Genomic DNA, 19,831 nt, shown 5'->3' on the forward strand with positions numbered 1-19,831 from the left:
TTCAGACCTTATTGGTCACCCCGTGCCCTCCTAAATCTGAACGTTCATCCTACAAAGTCCCATCACAAGGGAAGAAACACGAACAACTCGACAATGTGTGTCACTGTTGTCCGCACTGAAACGGCCGTACGCCGTGTGGACCTGTAAACTCAATTTCCCCGTGCAAGACCACGTGGGTAAAACGGTGTGGATTGCCACCACCACCACCGCCACCACCTAGGACTCGCGCGAGTTTGAGTTGGAGCTGGAGGTGCCCGCCACGCCGCCCGGCCTCTCCTCCTCGGAGAGCGCCGGGAGCCCGTTGAGGCAGTGCGGCGATGCCGCCTCGTCCACGCACGTCCACGCCTCGGCCGTGGCTCGCGGCGGCGGCGGCGCCGCTCTCGTGTCAGCCGCGGACACGAGCGTGCACGACTCGCTCACGCGCAGCGGCACCAGGCGGCTCCTGCGGTGCCCGGCGTGCGGCACCGCGCCAGCCGCCGCGGCGGCCACGGCGGCCGCGGTGGCCACGGCGGCGGTGGCGGCCGCGGCGGCCGCGGTGGTGGCGGAGGCGCCGCCGCCGCAGCGGAGGCGCTCCGAGTAGGCGTCGGGGTGCTGGTGGTGGTGGTCCATCTGGGCCGAGCACAGCTGCAGCTTGAAGGCCGCCTGGAAGCCGCGGCGGAAATTCTCGTTGAAGTATCCGTAGATGATGGGGTTGACGCTGCTGTTGAAGAAGGCGAACCAGTGCGCGAAGGGGAAGAGGTAGATGTTGACGAAGCGCACCTGCTCCTCGTCCAGCCGCCCGTAGTCGAGCAGCATCATCAGCGTCCACAGCGGCAGCCACGACAGCATGAAGAGCAGCGCCACGATGATCAGCATCTTGATGACCTTCACCTTCTTCTTGGACACCACGCTGCGGTTCTCTGTCGCACCTCCTCCACCTCCTCCTCCACCTCCTCCACCTCCTCCACATCCCCCTCCTTCCCCTGCCGTCGACGTCGACTGCCCGGCCCCCGAGGTGGCGGCCGGGCAGGGCCGCGCCGCCGAGCGGCTCTCGCCGCGCAGACCCGACGAGGCGCAGAGCTTGACGCCGATGCGCGCGTACACGACGACGATGAGCGTGAGCGGCGCCAGGTAGATGTTGGCGAACAGCACCGTGGTGTAGACGCGGTGCATGGGGCCGTCGGGCCACGCCTCCCAGCAGGCGTAGAGGGGCGCGGTGTCGTTCACGAGCCCCTCGCCGTAGACCATCACGTGCTCGCTGTTCTCGGTCACGGTGAGCATCACCGCCGAGGGGCACATGATGCACACGGCCAGCACCCAGATGAGCGCGATGGTCAGCACCGCCTTGGCGATGTTCAGCTTCGGCTTGAAGGGGTACACGATGCAGCGGAACCTGATGGGGTACGAGAGGGGTGGTGGGATGGCACGTGGTGAGAGAGTCGTAGGGCGAGGGCGGTTGTGATGGTGGGAGTGCGAGAGAAGCGCGGGGTCGATGGTGGATTGTGGTGAGGGCGAGGGACAGAGGGTGAGGGTCATGGGGTGAAGATGATGGGGTCGAGCGAGTGGAGGGAGGGTTACGCGGCGAGTGGTGGCGTGGCGTAATGAGTGTTGATGTGGCCGAGTGTGTGATCACATTAACCACGCGAAGATTAAGAAAAAAACAACCCAAACACATGTCTGTGAATCAAATCCTGGTTTAATTCGCGTGCCCGCTTATTCCTCTTGGAATGCGGCACTTTGATCCGTTGCCATGGCGACTGGCTACGGACGGAGGAGCGGATGACAACGGGGCAGTGACTGAGCGAGAGGGATGTGGAGGAGACGAGTGGAGAGTGCGCAAGAAGAGGGAGGCATCGTGTCTGAAGAGAGCGTGGAGAGGTGAGTGAGTTATTGGTTTTTACATGGAGGTGGGGGGTGTACCATGTATGCGGCGGGGCGGGGGGTTGGTGGAATGTACCATGTATGTGACAGAGCGGGCGGGGGTGGGGGTGGGGGTGGAATCTACCATATATGTAGCGGGGTGGGAGGAGTTGGTGGAATGTACCATGCATGTGAGGGGGTGGGAGTGGAATGTACCATGTATGTGGCAGGGCGGGGGGAGTTGGTGGAATGTACCATGCATGTGGCGGGGTGAGGGGGGTTGGAAGAATATAACATGGGACTAGGCGGGGGGGAGGGTGGGGCGGAATGTACCATGTACGTGCGGGGGTGTAGGGGGGTGAGCGGCGATGGGCACCTGTCGACGGCGATGGCCACCAGCGTGAACACGGATGCAGCGACGGACGTCCCCTGCACCAGGCCGCTCATCTTGCACGTGACGCGCCCGAAGGGCCACCCTGGCACCAGGTGTGGAGAGAGGGGACAGGTCAGGGGTTACCGGCGGTTCAAGTCGCCGATTTTTGATGGAGACAAGGGTTGGTGGCTCGCGTAGAGATTTGTGAAACCCCAAAACCCGCTGGCCTGCAAGGTTGGACAGAATAAGGCAAAGTAGTACAGCAAGCGGGTCATATCAACTAAATCTGTGTGGGGCTTTCAATGTTTATCCCCCCCCCCTCGTGTGCGTGGTGGGTTTTTTTGTTGTTGTTGTTGTTGCTCCTTCTCTGGGCGCCGTAGTTTCGGCTCAGAAGAAGCAGAACACGACCACGACGCACCTGGCCAGGTGTCGCACGGGTCACGGGCAAAGGCAGAGCCGTCCCCGAGGGTAACTCGGCGAATCGGGGCGACTGCCCCGGGCCCCACAATATGGGGGGGAGGGAAGGGGCCTCGCGCCCCCGGTGTCAGATGCAACACTTCTTCCAGTTTAGTTTGAAGGCGTTCGAGATGGGGGGGGGGGTCCACACGGTGTGATTTGCCCCGGGGCCCCCCTTAGGGACGGCAGACGTCGTGTGGGGCTGGGAGGACATCTGTGAAAAAGAGATTTATAGCTCATCGGATTCCTCCCGTATAAATACAGATTCTGATGAGTCTGAGATGCTGGGTGTCACCCCCCCACCACACCGAAGCCAAACGCTCATCCTTCGAGCAATTCGAGGAATTCACGGCCATACATCTCAACGTGGCAGGACCCTCGTTTATGCATTGCATTATTGTCCCATAGTGTTATCTCGGCTTGGTGATGGACAGTTAACACCCCTCCCACACCCACTCCACCCGCCCCCCCCCTTATCTCCACCCTGGTAGCGAGACTCCCCCCCACACACTCCCTCCGGCGTGGCCTCGTTAACCACGACACAACCCCCTGTAACGAGGGGGCGGGGGAGGGGGATCCAGGAAGCGCGCTGAGGTGGCAAATGTTCGGGGTCACCGTCCCAATATCGCGCTGCTGGGCCAGATGATGAAGTGTGGGGCAATGGTGCGGAGTCTGGGAGAGGGGGGGGGGGGTGGGGACGATCTGGGGTTTGGTGGGAGATGGGATGGGGGTGAGTGGGAGATGGGATGGGGGTGAGTGGTGGATGGGATGGGGGTGAGTGGGAGATGGGATGGGGGTGAGTGGTGGATGGGATGGGGGTGAGTGGGAGATGGGATGGGGGTGGGTGGGGTGGGTGGGAGATGGGATGGGGGTGAGTGGGAGATGGGATGGGGGTGAGTGGGAGATGGGATGGGGGTGGGTGGGGTGGGTGGGAGATGTGGACATCTTTGAGGAGACGCTAATGGAGAAGGGAAGGCCACGGGGAAGACGTCGAGAGCAGGGGTCGGCAACCCGCGGCTCTGGAGCCGCGTGGGGTGGCTCTTTAAGGTCTGCGGTGCGGCTCTTGAAATTAGAAAAGAAATGGGTCTTCTTGTTATTTTGGTGGCCGACCCCTGACCATGGGAGTCCTGTTCACTATGGAAGTCCAGTTTACCAAGGGAGTCCAGTTCACCATGGAAGTCCAGTTTACCATGGAAGTCCAGTTTACCATGGAAGTCCAGTTCACCATGGAAGTCCAATTTACCATGGAAGTCCAGTTCAACATGGAAGTCCAATTCACCATGGAAGTCCAGTTCAACAAGGAAATCCAATTTACCATGGAAGTCCAGTTCACCATGGGGCAGCACGCGGCTGTTTCGTGACAGTATTTATTAAGCAACACCGTCTTATATTCACCACAATGCATTGCGGCTCTTAAAAGATTGCGTTTTTTGTACAGGATTCGAATAAAATGTTTCTTCTTGTTATTTTGGTTTGCCGAACCCCTGGTCGAGAGGGAGAAGTGGCTGGGGAGAAGTTCTGTGGTGTTATGTGTGGTGTGGTGTGATGTGTGGTGTGATGTGTGGTGTGGTGGAGTGCGGTGGTGTAGTTTTTGGTATTCGTGTGTGTCGTCGTGCGTGGAGAGATGTATGGTGTGGTGTGCGGTGTGCGGTTCGGTGTGCGGTGTGGTGTGTGGTGTGCAATGTGTGGTGTGGGGTGTAGTGTAGTGTGCAATGTGTGGTGTGGTGTGCGGTGTGGTTTGCAATGTGTGGCGTGCAGTGTGGTGCGTGGTGTGGTGTGGTGTGCAATGTGTGGCGTGGTGTGCGGTGTGGTGCGTGGTGTGTTGTGAGGCTGTCAGTGAGGGGTGAGTGTTTGTGTGTGAGAGAGTGTGGTGAGGCTTTCAGTGAGGGGTGAGTGTTTATGTGTGAGAGTGTGAGAGAGTGTGGTGAGGGGTGAGTGTTTGTGTGTAAGATTGTGAGAGAGGGTGGTGAGGGGTGAGTGTGTGTGTGAGAGTGTGAGAAAGTGTGGTGAGGGGTGAGTGTTTGTGTGTGAGAGTGTGAGAGAGTGTGGTGAGTGTTGTGGTGAGGGGTGAGTCTGTGTGTGTGAGAGAGTGTGGTGAGTGTTGTGGTGAGGGGTGAGTGTTTGTGTGTGAGTGTGAGAGAGTGTGGTGAGTGTTGTGGTGAGGGGTGAGTGTTTGTGTGTGAGAGTGTGAGAGAGTGTGGTGAGGCTTTCAGTGAGGGGTGAGTGTTTGTGTGTGAGAGTGTGAGAGAGTGTGAGAGAGTGTGGTGAGGGGTGAGTTTGTGTGAGAGTGTGAGAGAGTGTGGTGAGGGGTGAGTGTTTGTGTGAGAGTGTGAGAGAGTGTGGTGAGTGTTGTGGTGAGGGGTGAGTATTTGTGTGTGAGAGTGTGAGAGAGTGTGGTGAGGCTCTCAGTGAGGGGTGAGTGTTTGTAAGATTGTGAGAGTGTGAGAGAGTGTGGTGAGTGGTGAGTGTTTGTGTGTGAGATAGTGTGGTGAGGCTCTCAGTGAGGGGTGAGTGTTTGTGCGTGAGAGTGTGAGAGAGTGTGGTGAGGGGTGAGTGTTTGTGTGTAAGATTGTGAGAGAGGGTGGAGAGCCCAATCAGAGCTGCCGCTTTTCGCGATTTCCTCGGCAAATGCCAGGGCCCACGTGCTTTTTTATTTTAGAAAGGAGCTGTGGAGCGAGAGGGGGGCGGGGCGGGGTGGGGGGTGAGTGTGGGGGGTGAGTGTGGGGGGTGCGAGGGGCGGGGGTGCGGGTGAGATAATCGCGCCAGCAGCGGGAGGCGGCAGGAGGGGGCCCATCCCCCCCTCCACCGCTTCCACCGGGTGGAGGGCTTCTCAGTAGCCCGATCAATGGATGGTCATGTTCTATCTACAGCTGTCGCTAGTCTGCAAGGGGGGGGGGGGCAATCTTTGTGGGCTCAGAACGAGACTCAAGCCCCCACCCCTTCCCCCCCGCCCCCAACACCCCACCCCCGCCACACTCCCAAGCCCCTTTTGCTTAATTTGGGTCGCCAATTGGGGTCGGAATGGGCTCCACCGGCATCGTGGCGACATCGTGGTGGCATTGCTGTGATGGCATCGTTGGTGGCGGAATTGTGGTGGCATCGTGGTGATGGTGGCATTGTAGTAATGTCATCGTGGTGGTGGCATCGTGGGGGTGGTGGCATCGTGATGTTGACATGGTGGTGGTAATGGCATCGTGGTGGTGGTGGCATCGTGGTGGTGGTGGCATCGTGGTGGTGGTGGTGGCTGTGTGGTAGTGACATCGTGGTGGTGGTGGTGGTGTTGTCAGGAGGCGATTTAATTTCCATGTGGGAGCTCTTGCATAGCGGCGCCCTAATTATGATAAACGATTAGACTTGTTGAATAAGTAATTTGCGCCCCCCTCGTCTTATGAATGTTTAAAATGATATATTATCTACTTGTGCGTTTTTATATACAGCCCAATCTTCTGGGCGAAAACCTCTACCCCCTCCCACAACCGTGTAGGTGGGGGGGGGAGTTGTGACCATACTTCACCACGCTGCAGTTAAAGCTGTTTGATGAAGGGTTGGGTGGCGAGGAGGACCGGTTGAACACGCACCACGCACCGTGAATCCCTTGCCACTGATGTTAGCCGTGGGCCGGGAATTTTAACTCAGCGCACGCGCGTGCCAGGTTCGTAGCGCAGCGCAGTGCAGTGCGAAACCACTGCGCCACCACTCCCACCCCGTGTGGTAACCACTGCACCACCACTCCCTGTGTAGTAACCACTGCACCACCACTCCCTGTGTAGTAACCACTGCACCACCACTCCTTGTGTAGTAACCACTGCACCACCACTCCCTGTGTGGTAACCACTGCACCACCACTCCCCGTGTGGTAACCACTGCACCACCACTCACCGTGTAGTAACCACTGCACCACCACTCCCCGTGTAGTAACCACTGCACCACCACTCCCCGTGTAGTAACCACTGCACCACCACTCCCTGTGTAGTAACCACTGCACCACCACTCCCTGTGTAGTAACCACTGCACCACCACTCCCCGTATAGTAACCACTGCACCACCACTCCCCGTGTAGTAACCACTGCACCACCACTCCCTGTGTGGTAACCACTGCACCACCACTCCCTGTGTAGTAACCACTGCACCACCACTCCCCGTGTGGTAACCACTGCACCACCACTCCCTGTGTAGTAACCACTGCACCACCACTCCCCGTGTGGTAACCACTGCACCACCACTCCCTGTGTAGTAACCACTGCACCACCACTCCCTGTGTAGTAACCACTACACCACCACTCCCCGTGTAGTAACCACTGCACCACCACTCCCCGTGTAGTAACCACTGCACCACCACTCCCCGTGTGGTAACCACTGCACCACCACTCCCCGTGTAGTAACCACTGCACCACCACTCCCCGTGTAGTAACCACTGCACCACCACTCCCCGTGTAGTAACCACTGCACCACCACTCCCCGTGTAGTAACCACTGCACCACCACTCCCTGTGTGGTAACCACTGCACCACCACTCCCTGTGTAGTAACCACTGCACCACCACTCCCCGTGTGGTAACCACTGCACCACCACTCCCTGTGTAGTAACCACTGCACCACCACTCCCTCCCCGTGTAGTAACCACTGCACCACCACTCCCTGTGTAGTAACCACTGCACCACCACTCCCTGTGTAGTAACCACTGCACCACCACTCCCTGTGTGGTAACCACTGCACCACCACTCCCTGTGTAGTAACCACTGCACCACCACTCCCTGTGTAGTAACCACTGCACCACCACTCCCCGTGTGGTAACCACTGCACCACCACTCCCTGTGTAGTAACCACTGCACCACCACTCCCCGTGTGGTAACCACTGCACCACCACTCCCTGTGTAGTAACCACTGCACCACCACTCCCTCCCCGTGTAGTAACCACTGCACCACCACTCCCTGTGTAGTAACCACTGCACCACCACTCCCTGTGTAGTAACCACTGCACCACCACTCCCTCCCCGTGTAGGGACTTGCAGGGAGGTGGAAAGGCGTTCACGCATGGCGATATTGAGTGGGATACGTCTCGTAAATGAGGCGCAATCTTTGTGTGCTACACATTGATTTCCTAAACGCTCTTTAATGAATGCGATCGCACTTTACTGGCAAGCGGGCCGACGTGGAGAGATTGCACGGTGCCAGGGGATGGCGCTGGAAGATAACACTACAGAACTACTTCTCGAGTCACCCGCGGCTTTTGATTGACACGTGACAAGAGAACAGGGATATGTAAACAAAATACGTAGAAAAACAATTCCATTTCATTTTTTAAATGAAAATTTTAAAATGCCAGGATCTCAACCGCGGTGACTAAATTTTGTGTTTATCTGATGTGGCCGAATGTAATGACAATGCCATTTATTTAGAATGAAATTTTCAAAATGCAACACGTGTCAACAACATGTGGCCTTCAAAGTAATAGTATGTAACAGGTGAAATGGTCTTTCACAATACATAGAGAGGACAAAGAGGTAAAGCCTTTCTACGTGCTATGAAGAAGGGCCATTACCCGAAACGTCGCCTTATATATATTTCCTTTTGGCGCCACAGTGTTAATATTTACGAAAGTGTTGCATTTGTTTTGTTAATCAGTAATTTGCCAAGGCGGTGGTTCACAATCAGCACGTAAATGAAATTATAAATTTTAGTGCACAGGCTTTCACTTTGAACCATCATGAGAGGGGTCAGGCAGAGGCCATTTGCTCAACCACAGCGCTAAGGGTTCGGTTGAAGCGTGGGTAACTACAGCGCTGCCTCTACGTCTAAGCCGTGGCAAGGAACGCGGAGAGACACGGAAACCTCCCGGGCGTGAAGCCAGGATCTCAACCTGTTTGTATATCTGATGTGGCCAACGGTAATAACAATGCCATTTATTTATCCAGGAAATCCTCAATGAATCTTGAGCGTGTTTTTTCGGAGCGGGTCCTGCTACATTGGGATGTTCGGCCAATTCCATTCATCAATGTTTGGCATGTGGAAGGAAATTGGCAGAGTCTCCGGAGAAAAATCATAAATAGAGGTTAGGGGTGTGTGGGAGGGGGAATGGGTGACACCCAAAGCGCTCTACAGATAGATTCAATAATCCATTGCTGTACTGGCAACCTCAGGGCCCAAGCCTATACGTACGACACCTGGCATTAAGAGGCAGTCGCCCATCCGAGTACTCACCAGGCTCGAGCCCACTTAGCTTGTGAGATCCGATGAGATTGGGTGAGGGTGCCATGGTTCCGAGATGTTAACTACCTCGCCTGGTGTACAGGAGGAGGTCGTGGGTTCGATCCAGATCCCGACCCTGACGGCTGTATATTTGGCGTTTGCATGGTCTCCCCGTGATCGCGTGAATTTTTTTCCAGGTCCTCCGGGTTTTTTCTCCACATTTAGAGACGTGCATTTAGAATATTTGTCTGCCATGATAATCCACTTCGTTGAGCTATAATTTGTGGCGATCCCGACCCAGACGCCTGCTGCTGTATATTTGGAGTCTGCGTGTTCTCTCTCTCCGCGTGGTCGCGTGGCTGTTTTCTCCGGGTCCTCCGGGTCCCACTCCACATTTAGAGTGAACATCACGCGTTCAGATGATTTGGCTGCTGTGCATTTCCACTTGATAAGCCTCTTGGTTGGGCTATCACTTGTGGCCAGGTCGCTTCTGAAAAAGCGCTTCATAGCTCAGTGGACCTTAACTGGTAAAATAAAATATAAAAAAGTGTTTCTAATCGTTTTATTTAGGATCTCGCGGTGCTGGCGGCGGCTCAGCGTCTCGGACGCGGCCATTACGAGCCCCGTGACTACAGGGCCACCTCGGGCTCAGTTTGATTTTTTCCGCTGCTGCTGCTGCTGCCATTAACCTGCGCCACGGACGACCGTGTTCTCTCATTCTCAGCGTGGTCGATGCTCAAAGCGCGGCTTTGATTGTGTAATATTTGACCTTTCCGGCGGGAAAAGCAATTCGGGGGGCCCCGAGATGGGCTGTGCAGAGGTCAGGGAGTCATTCCCGGAGAAATGAGCGTCATTAGTACTGGAGGGGGGGGGGGGCTGCGCAGACCGGGCTCCCTCCTCCCACAACAAAAATTAACAAACAATTCAACAGCCGTGGTGGGCTGGCGGCAGCAGGGAAACGCGACGGATGTGAGGGTCATGGGGTTTGCGCCGTGCCGTGCCACGTGACCTCTCCCGCCCCACCCCCCGCGCCCGCCCCCGCCCCCCCGCTCTCGAATAAAATGAAATGTTTGTAACCTTGGGAGGTCCCACGACGTTTGGCATCGCGCCGCGGCGCCTGGTCGCGGACCGCCGACGGGAGAAGGAGGAAGAAGAGAAGCGGCCCGCGAGGGTTTGAGATTGCGGGAGATTTGGAGGAGCGCACAGTGGACGGAGGGCGGCGAGAGTTCGCGACGAGTGGAAAACTGCGGGGGGGGGGGGGCTTTTGCTGCCGGCAGTGGGATGTGTGAACGGCGAAGGAAAAACGATTACTACCATTGTTTATTTTACCAGGTAAGGGCCCACTGAGCTATGTATAACTATTTTCCAGAAGCGACCTGGCTGTAACAAATGATAGCTCAACGACGTTGGCTTATCGCGTGGAAATTCATAGCAGCCAAAAGACTCTAAACGCGTGATGTTGATTCTAAATGTGGAGGCAAACTCCAGTGGACACGGAGAAAAGTCCACGCGACCACGAGGGAAACGCGCAAACTACAAATTTTACAGCAGGGATCGAACCCACGACCTCCTGCATACCAGGCGAGATGGTTAACATCTCCTAGCCACCGCGGCGCAGAGCTATGGAGCAGGCGGTTCAAGTTTCGTGTTTATTTTGTTGGCTAACCAAGTGGGGAGTCCCAAGAGAATTGGATGAAGCCTCATTTGCGAGAGTGGCCTTGGCGTGAGTCTGCCACGAGGTGGCGATGATTGCTGCTGCTGCTGCGTGGACCCCCATTGAGGAATTCGCTGTGTAATCTTTGAATGCTGGCACAATCGGAGCATGACTTACTGTTACGCAATGGTCTACTCTTGAGAATGACGTCACGGAGTCTTTAACGTCGCCCGCGAAGCACGCGGCGTGTAGAAGTGTCACGGTTATAACACACCGCAATAATAACCAGGGGTTGGTGAATCACGTAGGAGGATTTGTGAAATTTCCAAATCCACCGGGCCATGCTGTGGCTCGGAGACAATGGCACAGCGAGCGGGGAAGAGGGTGGGGGGGGGTCATGAACCCATCTGTGCAGATTTCGGAACGTTATAATCCCCTGCTACTTGTGTGTGGTGGGGTTTCCATTGGGTACTCAGATTTCTCTCGAAGATGCAAAAACGCGGAGTCAAATGTAATTGGCCAAACGGCCCAACGCGGCAGGGAAATTCTTCTTAGAAAGATCCTCGAGAATCGATGGACGGCTTTCCTGGATAAAGAGAGGACATTGATTATGTGCAGGAGTAAGCCGGTCGTTGTCACTCACAGTGTGCGCGCGCGCGCGCGTGTCCTGCGCGTGCGCGTTGAGAGATTTCTCGCCGGGCGACGGAGAGTGGCGGAGAGGGCTTTTCCACGCTCCAGCAAAACACCGGACAGTGTTCGTCTGTGTCGTTGATTCCGAGCCAGCGTTGGAGATTCCACATTCGTACGACGGGGGAAAGTCTCTCCTGAGCAGCTAGGCAATTCTGGCGAATCGCCTGACGAAGCGGGGTTTGATCGCCGTGGAGCAACGTCGCAGCACTCGAATTGTAAACGTTGCGGGGTTATTCTCGCAACACGCCGCTGTGCTGAACTAGGAACTAATTGGAACGTTTTTTGTTGACGTGACAAGCCTGACTAATTAGCTGTGTCGGGTGATGGCAGATTTAACGACGTGTTTATGTTTTGACTTAAAACTTTCGTGACTGCAGGAAATCTTATTCGATGGTTCTTTTGGTAAAGTCACGTAGATTGAAAAATGAAGTGATTAAAAATAACACGACGTTTCGATTGCAACACAAGCGGTCGTCATCAGTAACGACGACCACTTGTGTTTGCGATCGAAACGTCATGATATTTTTAATCACTTTATTTTTATTTTTTATTAAAACATTTTTCCATCTACGTGATTTTACCGAACGAACCATAGAATATGACATCTTTATATTTTTACGCGATCTAACAAAAAAACCCCAAAACCCCTTTATTTTAGACGATCGGTCCAATATATATTCTACCTTTTGTTTCAGTCGTCAATTAATATTTTACTTATGATATTTAATTTAAAAATGAAATCATATAAGGTACCCGGTTTAATCTATTCTAACCCTAATATCTAAATGCCACCCCTAGAAAAACCCTTATATCTGCACACATTATTTTTGTTATATTCCGGTAATCTAAATCACTTTGTATTACTGGCATTTAGAGAGGGAAGCGAATGCGTTTTATCACCAGGGATGGGGAGGTGGGGGGCTGGGCTGGGCTGGGTGGTCCGTGGAAACGTTTTGCATCGGCTGAGTGGTCTGCTGGCTACACAGGTTTGATCAACTCTGGCACAGAGCGGTGGTTCTGAATCTCTTCAATCGTAAAACAAAATTACAATGTACACTATGAGATCTCTTTTACCAGTGGCAAAATATAATGGAAGGTTTTTACCCTTTTAACTGGTACAAAACTGACACCTTTATTCAAGGCACACCAATGGGGACTAGGCTCTAAAGAAAGCCGTCTCGGGTGTGGGCCAATCAACTTCAATGACAGTGCATATTGTTATCCTTATCAGAGTTGCTTCTTTTTGTTTGCTTTATTGACTACTTGTGTTGTGGTCATTGCAAACATGATGCCTTGAATAAAGGTGTCAGTTTTGTACCAGTTAAAAGGGTAAAAACCTTCCATTAAAATTACAATGTTAATAAACACACACAGGGTATGATGAAAGAAAGTAAGCTGTACTGACGTGCCCCTGCCTTATATGTGTTTTATTATTATTATTATTTACCTTCTAAAAAAACCTGGCATGTCTCGTTCCCCGAGAAGGGGCATCTCACACCCCCAGGGGGTGCGAGCAGCCCAGGTTAAAAAGCACTGGCATAGAGGGATGCTGCTGCTGCTGATGATGATGCTGATACATTCACTTGGCACATTTGCACATACTGATGATGGTGGTGATGTATCCCGATTATGCTGATGCTGATGATTGAAGTTTCCCCTCTTTCATGATGTATGTATGTTGAACTTCTTTCGCACCGTACGTAGCCAAACCGTGCTAATCGTTATGATGATCATTGAGGCTGCTCGATTTGATGATGATGATGACATTGATGTATCACGATGATGATGATGATGACATTGATGTATCACGATGGTGATGATGACGTTGGTGTATCACGATGATGATGATGACATTGATGTATCACGATGATGATGATGACGTTGGTGTATCACGATGATGATGATGATGACAATGATGACATTGATGTATCACGATGATGATGATGACATTGATGTATCACGATGATGATGATGACATTGATGTATCATGATGATGATGACAATGATGACATGGATGTATCACGATGATGATGATGACATTGATGTATCACGATGATGATGACAATGATGACATTGCTGTATCACGATGGTGATGATGACGTTGGTGTATTACGATGATGATGATGATGACGTTGGTGTATCACGATGATGAAATGATGATGACATTGATGTATCACGATGATGATGACGATTGAGATGGCCAAATTGCGTGCTGACATTGACTAAAAATCCCCACGTGACGATGATGATGATGATCGAGGCAGTTGTGAACGCAGATGGTGATAATTGAGGCCGTGTAAGGTCGTGATGACGATAATGATGATGATGATGCTGACAAAGACGATGGCAGACCCAGCATTGTCGCGATTATAATGTTGGTTTGTTGGGTTATTTCGACTGCAGGCCTATGGACCTGGCACCGACCCTTTCTACAGCCCGAGCCATATTCCGACATCACTGACCCTGACTCCGATTCCTGACAAATACTGGGACCTCAACGGAGGCCAACCCCTCAATGGGAAGGGAGGGGCAAGGGAGGGAGGAAATATTTTGCATTGTCCCAGCGCTCGCCTCGCTAATCACAGCCGCTAATGAGTCAGCTGGCAACATCACTCAATCAATCAAGAGACGCGGAGGGTTGAGTGTTCGAGGTGTTGCTCGTTTCTCATTGTGTGTATGTGTAGGGGAGCGGTGGTGGAGCGGTCAGCGCTACGCTGCGCTACGAACCCAGAGACCCGGGTTCGATTCCCGCTCACGGCCAACACCAGTGACGATTATCTGAACCCGGTCCTGCGCCTGCCCCTAGGTCGACTCGGCCTCAAATGAGTACCTGGTGCAGTGTGTGTTAACATCGCCGTTGGGGAGACAAAGGCGGCCAGGCGTGGTGCTGGCCACCCACCCCCTCGTGTACCGTCCCGGTCTTCATAGATGCTATTCGCTAACAGCACTTGCCCCAACAGTGTGTTAAGGCTACACGGGGGATCTGTGTCATTGGTGGTGAGTGGGTAATGACGGGCAGAGGAAGGAGAAAGTGAATGAAGAAAGTGCCCGAGCGCGAATCGATTTGCATGCTGACGAGCGCGCGCGATCTACTGGGGTTGGAGGCAAGGGTTGGTGGATCACGTAGAGATTTGCGAAACCAAAATCTGCAGCGTGGCTCTCCTCTAAGCAGTTCAGTTTCCCGACACGAAGCAAATCACTCACGAACGAAGCGGCCAAACATTGCGGTGCAGGACCCTCCTGAGCAGGAGTCTTTCTGTAGACATCATTAAACATCGGGGACCTATTTCCCGACGTCGGACTCACGTATGATGTTTACAATGAGCTAAATAACGACCACGGCGTTGATGACGACAATGTCATCATCGTGTATTTATTCAGGGAAGCCTCGCCGAGTCTCAATACCTTATTTTCTTATCTCAAGAGGGTCCTGCGGCGATGTGATGTTTGGTAAGAGGCCCTTTGTAATGTGTTTGCTTCACCACGTGGGAAGGCAGCCGGGAGAGCACGGAGGACCCCTCCCCCCCTCCCCCCACCACCCCCACACAGAGCGGGTCAACAACAACAACAACAACTCACTTGCTGCGCAAGACCCCCTCTCATCTCGCCGCAATCCCGCAAAGGGGGCGATTCCAATTAACCAATCAAAGAATCGATAGGGCAAATCAATGAGCAATTCTAAATCTGTATAACCAAAGTGAGGAGAAGGCAATCAAGACGGACGAGTTTGTTATTTATTTTATTATTTTGTTGTTGTTGTTGTTGGTGTCCCGAGAGAGACCGGGGGGAGTCGGGGCAATTGAACCCCGAGGCGTCAAATTAACCCCGACGCAGACGGACGGCGCCGCTCCGCGAGAGATGGAGCGACCCCCCCCCCCCCTGAACGGAGGTCGGAACTTCGTCGCACACTGTGGGATCCGTGGTGTGGTGGGGGGAGGGGAGGAGGCGGGAGATGTCTCCGTCCAGCAGTGGATTGAACTTGGCCGCTGTTGATGTTACGTTTATGGACTCCGACACGAGGAGCCGAACGCTCCCGCAGGCAAATCGTCGCGAATGTCAGCTGCTGGGAATTCCATGCTCCCACGGTGGTGGCGGAGCGAGGCGGGGTGCATCCATCCAGGTGAAGGTAACTGTTGACATTCTACAAAGTGGTTCTCGTTTCTTTTATCGACTCCCCCCCCGACCCCTCCGAAGGGCTGATGGGCTGAGTTGAAAGACCTTTCTGGAACGACTGTGAACTCAATGTCACCCAGACAAATTTACTATCCACTGCTGGACGAAGGCTTGCCGCCACGACCATCATCGTCTTCCCTGACGGTGTCACGGCGTGACCATCCATCTCGCCACTCCACGCTGCAAGGCGGTCGTCACGCCTGTGGCTGCCCGTTCCGCCGCTCGCCACAATATCATCCATCAGCTGTCATCCACTCTGGCAGCGATGAGTACTGCCCAAGCCCTCCGATTCTGCTCATGATGAAACGATGGCGATGATACCACGATGATGATATCACGATGATGATGATGGCTTGCGTTTGTACCCTAATCCGCATGCTCCGTCTAATGGGAACATTACAAAAAATATATAATAGTTGGAAGCTTATTGCTTTTTTAATGGCTTTGAGGGGGGTGGTACATTAGGGCAAACATATTTGTGGCGTGGGGGGCGGGGATAATAGTGGGGTCTTCTTGGGTTCAAATATTCGCTTCCCTGCCACTGCTCAGTGGCGATAGCGGGGGGTCGTAGGAGCGACGCTCACCACAACGAGCAGAGCGCCGGGCGGCTGTGAGCACGGCAAGGTAGCACCTCCCATTAGCACGGTTGGCTGCGTACGGTGCGAACGAAGTTCAACGTGCATGCACATACATACTGGGGAGCACAGGTGGTGCGCCTGCCAGGCATCTGGGTCAGTCAAAACTTAACAACCTTTGGTCTTCCTGCACCTAGCCTGGCACAGCAGTCAACCCGCAGCAACCTGCATCTCTGTCTCATCGAGTTTCACGTGGCTCCCGCACGTGCACCTAGCCTGGCACACAAAGCGCCGCGATGACGTCACCGCCACTAGTTGCCGAATGGTGGCTTGCTGCTGCTGCTTTATTTTTAATCGTGGGCTTTCGTGTGGAGCGGTGGCGCAGCGGTTAGCGCGCTCCGCCACGAACCCCGGTGGCCCGCGTTCGATACCCGGCCGCTGCTAACGTCAGTCGAGCATGAACATCTGAACCTGTCCCGTGCCTCCTCTGGGTCGACTCGACCTATAAACGAGCACCCAGTATAGTGACGCTTTAAAGCCGCGCGTTAACCCACTGTTGGGATGAGAGAACTCTTCCCTCCCCGTGTCGGTCACGGTAGAGATGGGTTGGTGGGGGGCGGGGGGTAGGGGATGCTTAGCTATTTAACCATACTTCTCCACACTGCTGAAAGGCGGCGGTGTGTGGGGGGGGGGGGTCCCATCACCAGCGTGGTGCCGTGTGTGCGCGTGGAAGCGCGTGAGTGCACGTGGGGGGGGGGGCTGTGCGAGCGAGTTCACGCGCCGGCGTGACGGGGAGACGGACGCGGCCGCGCGTGGTGCTGAAAGGGACAGCGCCGTCGTCTTGGTCTTTCGCGAAGATGTAAAGGCGCAAACCCGCAATAGCTTTGCTCGCGCGCCTGCTGGAGGATGGGCCTCGACTCGACAGATCGATCTCCTAGAGGGTATTTTTGGCCTACTCTTTCACCCTCGCACAGATGTCTTGGAAGAGGTGGGGCTACCCACACGTCACCCCAACGTGCGAACTTTTCAAACTCATGATGCGTTGCTGTGGAGCGTTATTGGTCAAAGCACACATCAGTAAATATCACAAATGAAGAAATATAGGTGAGTTCATCGGTGCATTGCTGTTATTATCCAGCAGAATTTGCCCCTAAGCAAACTCTGCAGTGTGTAAAGTTCTCCCTGTTCGGCGTGGGTTTCCTCCGTGTTCTCGGATTTCTCCCCATAGCTACGAAAACATATAAAAACCCATACACATGCTGGAAACATTACACCGCACATTTACCGAATTTGTATCGTACGCAGCAACAACATCGTGCCATCCCTCCCCCCCCTACTACGGAGACATGGGCAAGACCCTCCTGCAAATTAGTCTTGGGACTCGGCGATGCTTTGGCTTTCCTGGGTAAACAGAAAAACGGACGGAGTAACAACGGACCGTTTTTTTCTTCTCAGTCGACACCTGGTCCAGTGTTTTCTTGGCGTTGAAAGCCAATTGGTTGATGGACTAAAAACAAGTACAGCAGAATCATAATGTGTATTTATACCGGAGAAATCCGATGAGCTATTAAGCTCTTTTTCCAGATGTCCAGTAGGGGCGGGTCAGAACGTTACAACAACAAACAGTACAACACACACGGTCGGAGTACAGTATAGGAAAATCAAATAACTTTAACAAAATCTACAAATAAAACTAGACTATATATCATTTTTTTTTATCCTACCACGTAAATCCCACTGAGGCATTCACTCATTATTCAGAAGCGAGTTGGCCACAAATGCTAGCTCAACAAAGTGGTCTATTGTGTGGGAATTTATAGCAATATTTACCATACATTCGTTTAGGCGTGGAGACTGCTTATACAGCATTTTGACTGCTCCATACCATCGCTTTCACCCACACTGGAGCTATGCAAATTTTAAATCAAGATTGACAACTGATTTATATATATATATAAATAAATATTATTTTTGTGTTTAGTTTATTCCCCACCCCCCCCCTCACCATCCCCGGCATCTCCTAGTCAGCACGATTGGCCACGTACGGTGCGAAAGAAGTTCAGCATACACCCATACACGTACAACAATTGATGCAGACAAAAAGGTTACCCACCGGTGATGAGATTGTCCACCAGCGTGGTGGGCATACAGAAGAGGCCGACGAGGAGGTCGCTGATGGCCAGGTTGAGGATGAACGTGTTGGTCACGGTCCGCATGCGTCGGCTCTGCAGCACGATGAAGCACACGAGGCCGTTGCCGATCATGCAGAGCAGGAAGATGAAGAGGTAGGCCATGATGAACGTGGCCGCCACGGGAGGGGAGTGCTGGTAGAAGGGCAGGTAGCTCAGGTTGCTGGGAGAAAAATGAAGAGGGGCATCTGCCTCGTGCAGGACGGAGGCTGGCGGTGACGAGGAGGATGAAGACGCAGATGAGGAGGAGAAGTCACTCGAGCCGAGCACCTCGGACCACGCGGCGTCGGAACGCATGGGTTCCCACCCCGACCCGGGCTCTCCCTCCATTGCGCGCGCGTAACCCCGCACTAGACTCTCCCTCGCCTCTCTGCCCGCGTCGGAGCTTTAAACCCCCCCCCCCCCCCGCTCACCCCCTTGCTGTGCGAGATGCTGATGCCGCCCCGGTCGCCAGCCGCCTTCCCGGCCCCTCTGCTCTTCACAGTCGCTTCACGATGCGTTCCTCGCCCGTCGCTCTCCTCTCCTCCTCCTTCTCCCCCTCCCCCTCCTCCTCCTCGTCCCCCTCCTCCTCCTCGCCCTCCGCTGGTGGTCGCGTTCCTCGGCTACTCACCACCGCGCCTGGGGTCTGACGCACCTCCGATTAGCGCGGTTGGCTACGCACGGTGCGAAAGAAGTTCAACTTACGCACACACACGCACACGCACGCACGTACACGCACGCACGCGCACGCACACCGCCTGCCACCGGGCGGCTCTGCGCGCTTCTCAACTCGCGCGCTTCTCGAGAGCCTCACTCTTGTTCTGCCTCCCTATTCTCTGTGGCTCCTCCTCAACCGAGATCTTCCCCGATCTTCTCACTCGTCTCTCAGCTGGCGCGCGCGTCCTCACCGCCCAACTTCGCCACCCTCCACTTCACGCGCTCGCTCCAACCCCCTTCACCTCTCTCCGCCGCCCCCCCCCCCCCGCGTGTTCCTCGTGAAAACTTTCACCGCTTCCACTGCGCGCGCGCCTCTTTCCTCGTCTCGCGAGCGCCGCCGCTCAGCCGCGCGGAGTGGCGAGACACGTGGAGGAGGGTGGGGGGTGAGAAGAGGAGGATGAGGAGGGGTGAGATAACGCCCCTCCCCACACACTCACTCAGCTATCACCACCTCTACCAGCCTCGTCACCACCAGCACCACCACCAGCACCACCACCACCAAGTGTTGAGCCTCTTCAGCTGGCGTCGGGCACGCGAGCCAGCGGTGAGCGTCCCGGCTTTAACCCCATCGCAGAAAAACAAAATTTTCTATGGGCTGTAGTGGCTGTCTTGCCCCTTAGACTCTCTCTCTTTCTGTCTCTCGCCCCCTCTCCCTATACGCGCCCTCTCTCTCTCTCTCTAGAGAGGACGTCTTCCTCGTGGCGTTGCTTGACGCGCCGATCCGGGCTAGACCGCGCTCCTCACGGCCACACCAGAAGTCGCTCACGGCAAAGCCTCCACGGCGATGCGATTGAAGACGCCTTTCACTCTTCACCTGCCGCTCTCACTTTCTCGCCCTCGTCTCCCCGTTGCGCATGTCTGCGTCGCATCATCTCTCTCGCTCTCCCCCCCTTGGTGCCTAGCTCCTCCTGCGAGCGTGTGGGCGAGTGAGACTCGGTGTCTGGAAATGAGTCGGGAGCGCGAAATCTCCCTCCCTCCTCCGCCTCGCCTCCTCCCCTC

General features: G+C 54.4%; 1 protein-coding gene across 1 annotated transcript; it reads right to left on the reverse strand.

The window, feature by feature from the left end:
• Positions 1-216: 216 nt before the first annotated feature.
• On the reverse strand, positions 217-18,466 carry LOC144720753 (neuropeptide FF receptor 1-like). Its single transcript, XM_078597776.1, has 3 exons — positions 18,061-18,466; positions 2,216-2,315; positions 217-1,372 (listed from the first exon to the last, which is right to left on the reverse strand). Exons 1-3 carry the CDS (start codon positions 18,464-18,466, stop codon positions 217-219), a joined length of 1,662 nt encoding a protein of 553 aa, XP_078453902.1.
• Positions 18,467-19,831: the final 1,365 nt, after the last annotated feature.

The sequence above is a fragment of the Lampetra planeri genome, chromosome 9 (assembly GCF_965212315.1).
Source record: "Lampetra planeri chromosome 9, kcLamPlan1.2.h2, whole genome shotgun sequence".
Classification (NCBI taxonomy): Eukaryota; Metazoa; Chordata; class Hyperoartia; order Petromyzontiformes; family Petromyzontidae; genus Lampetra; species Lampetra planeri.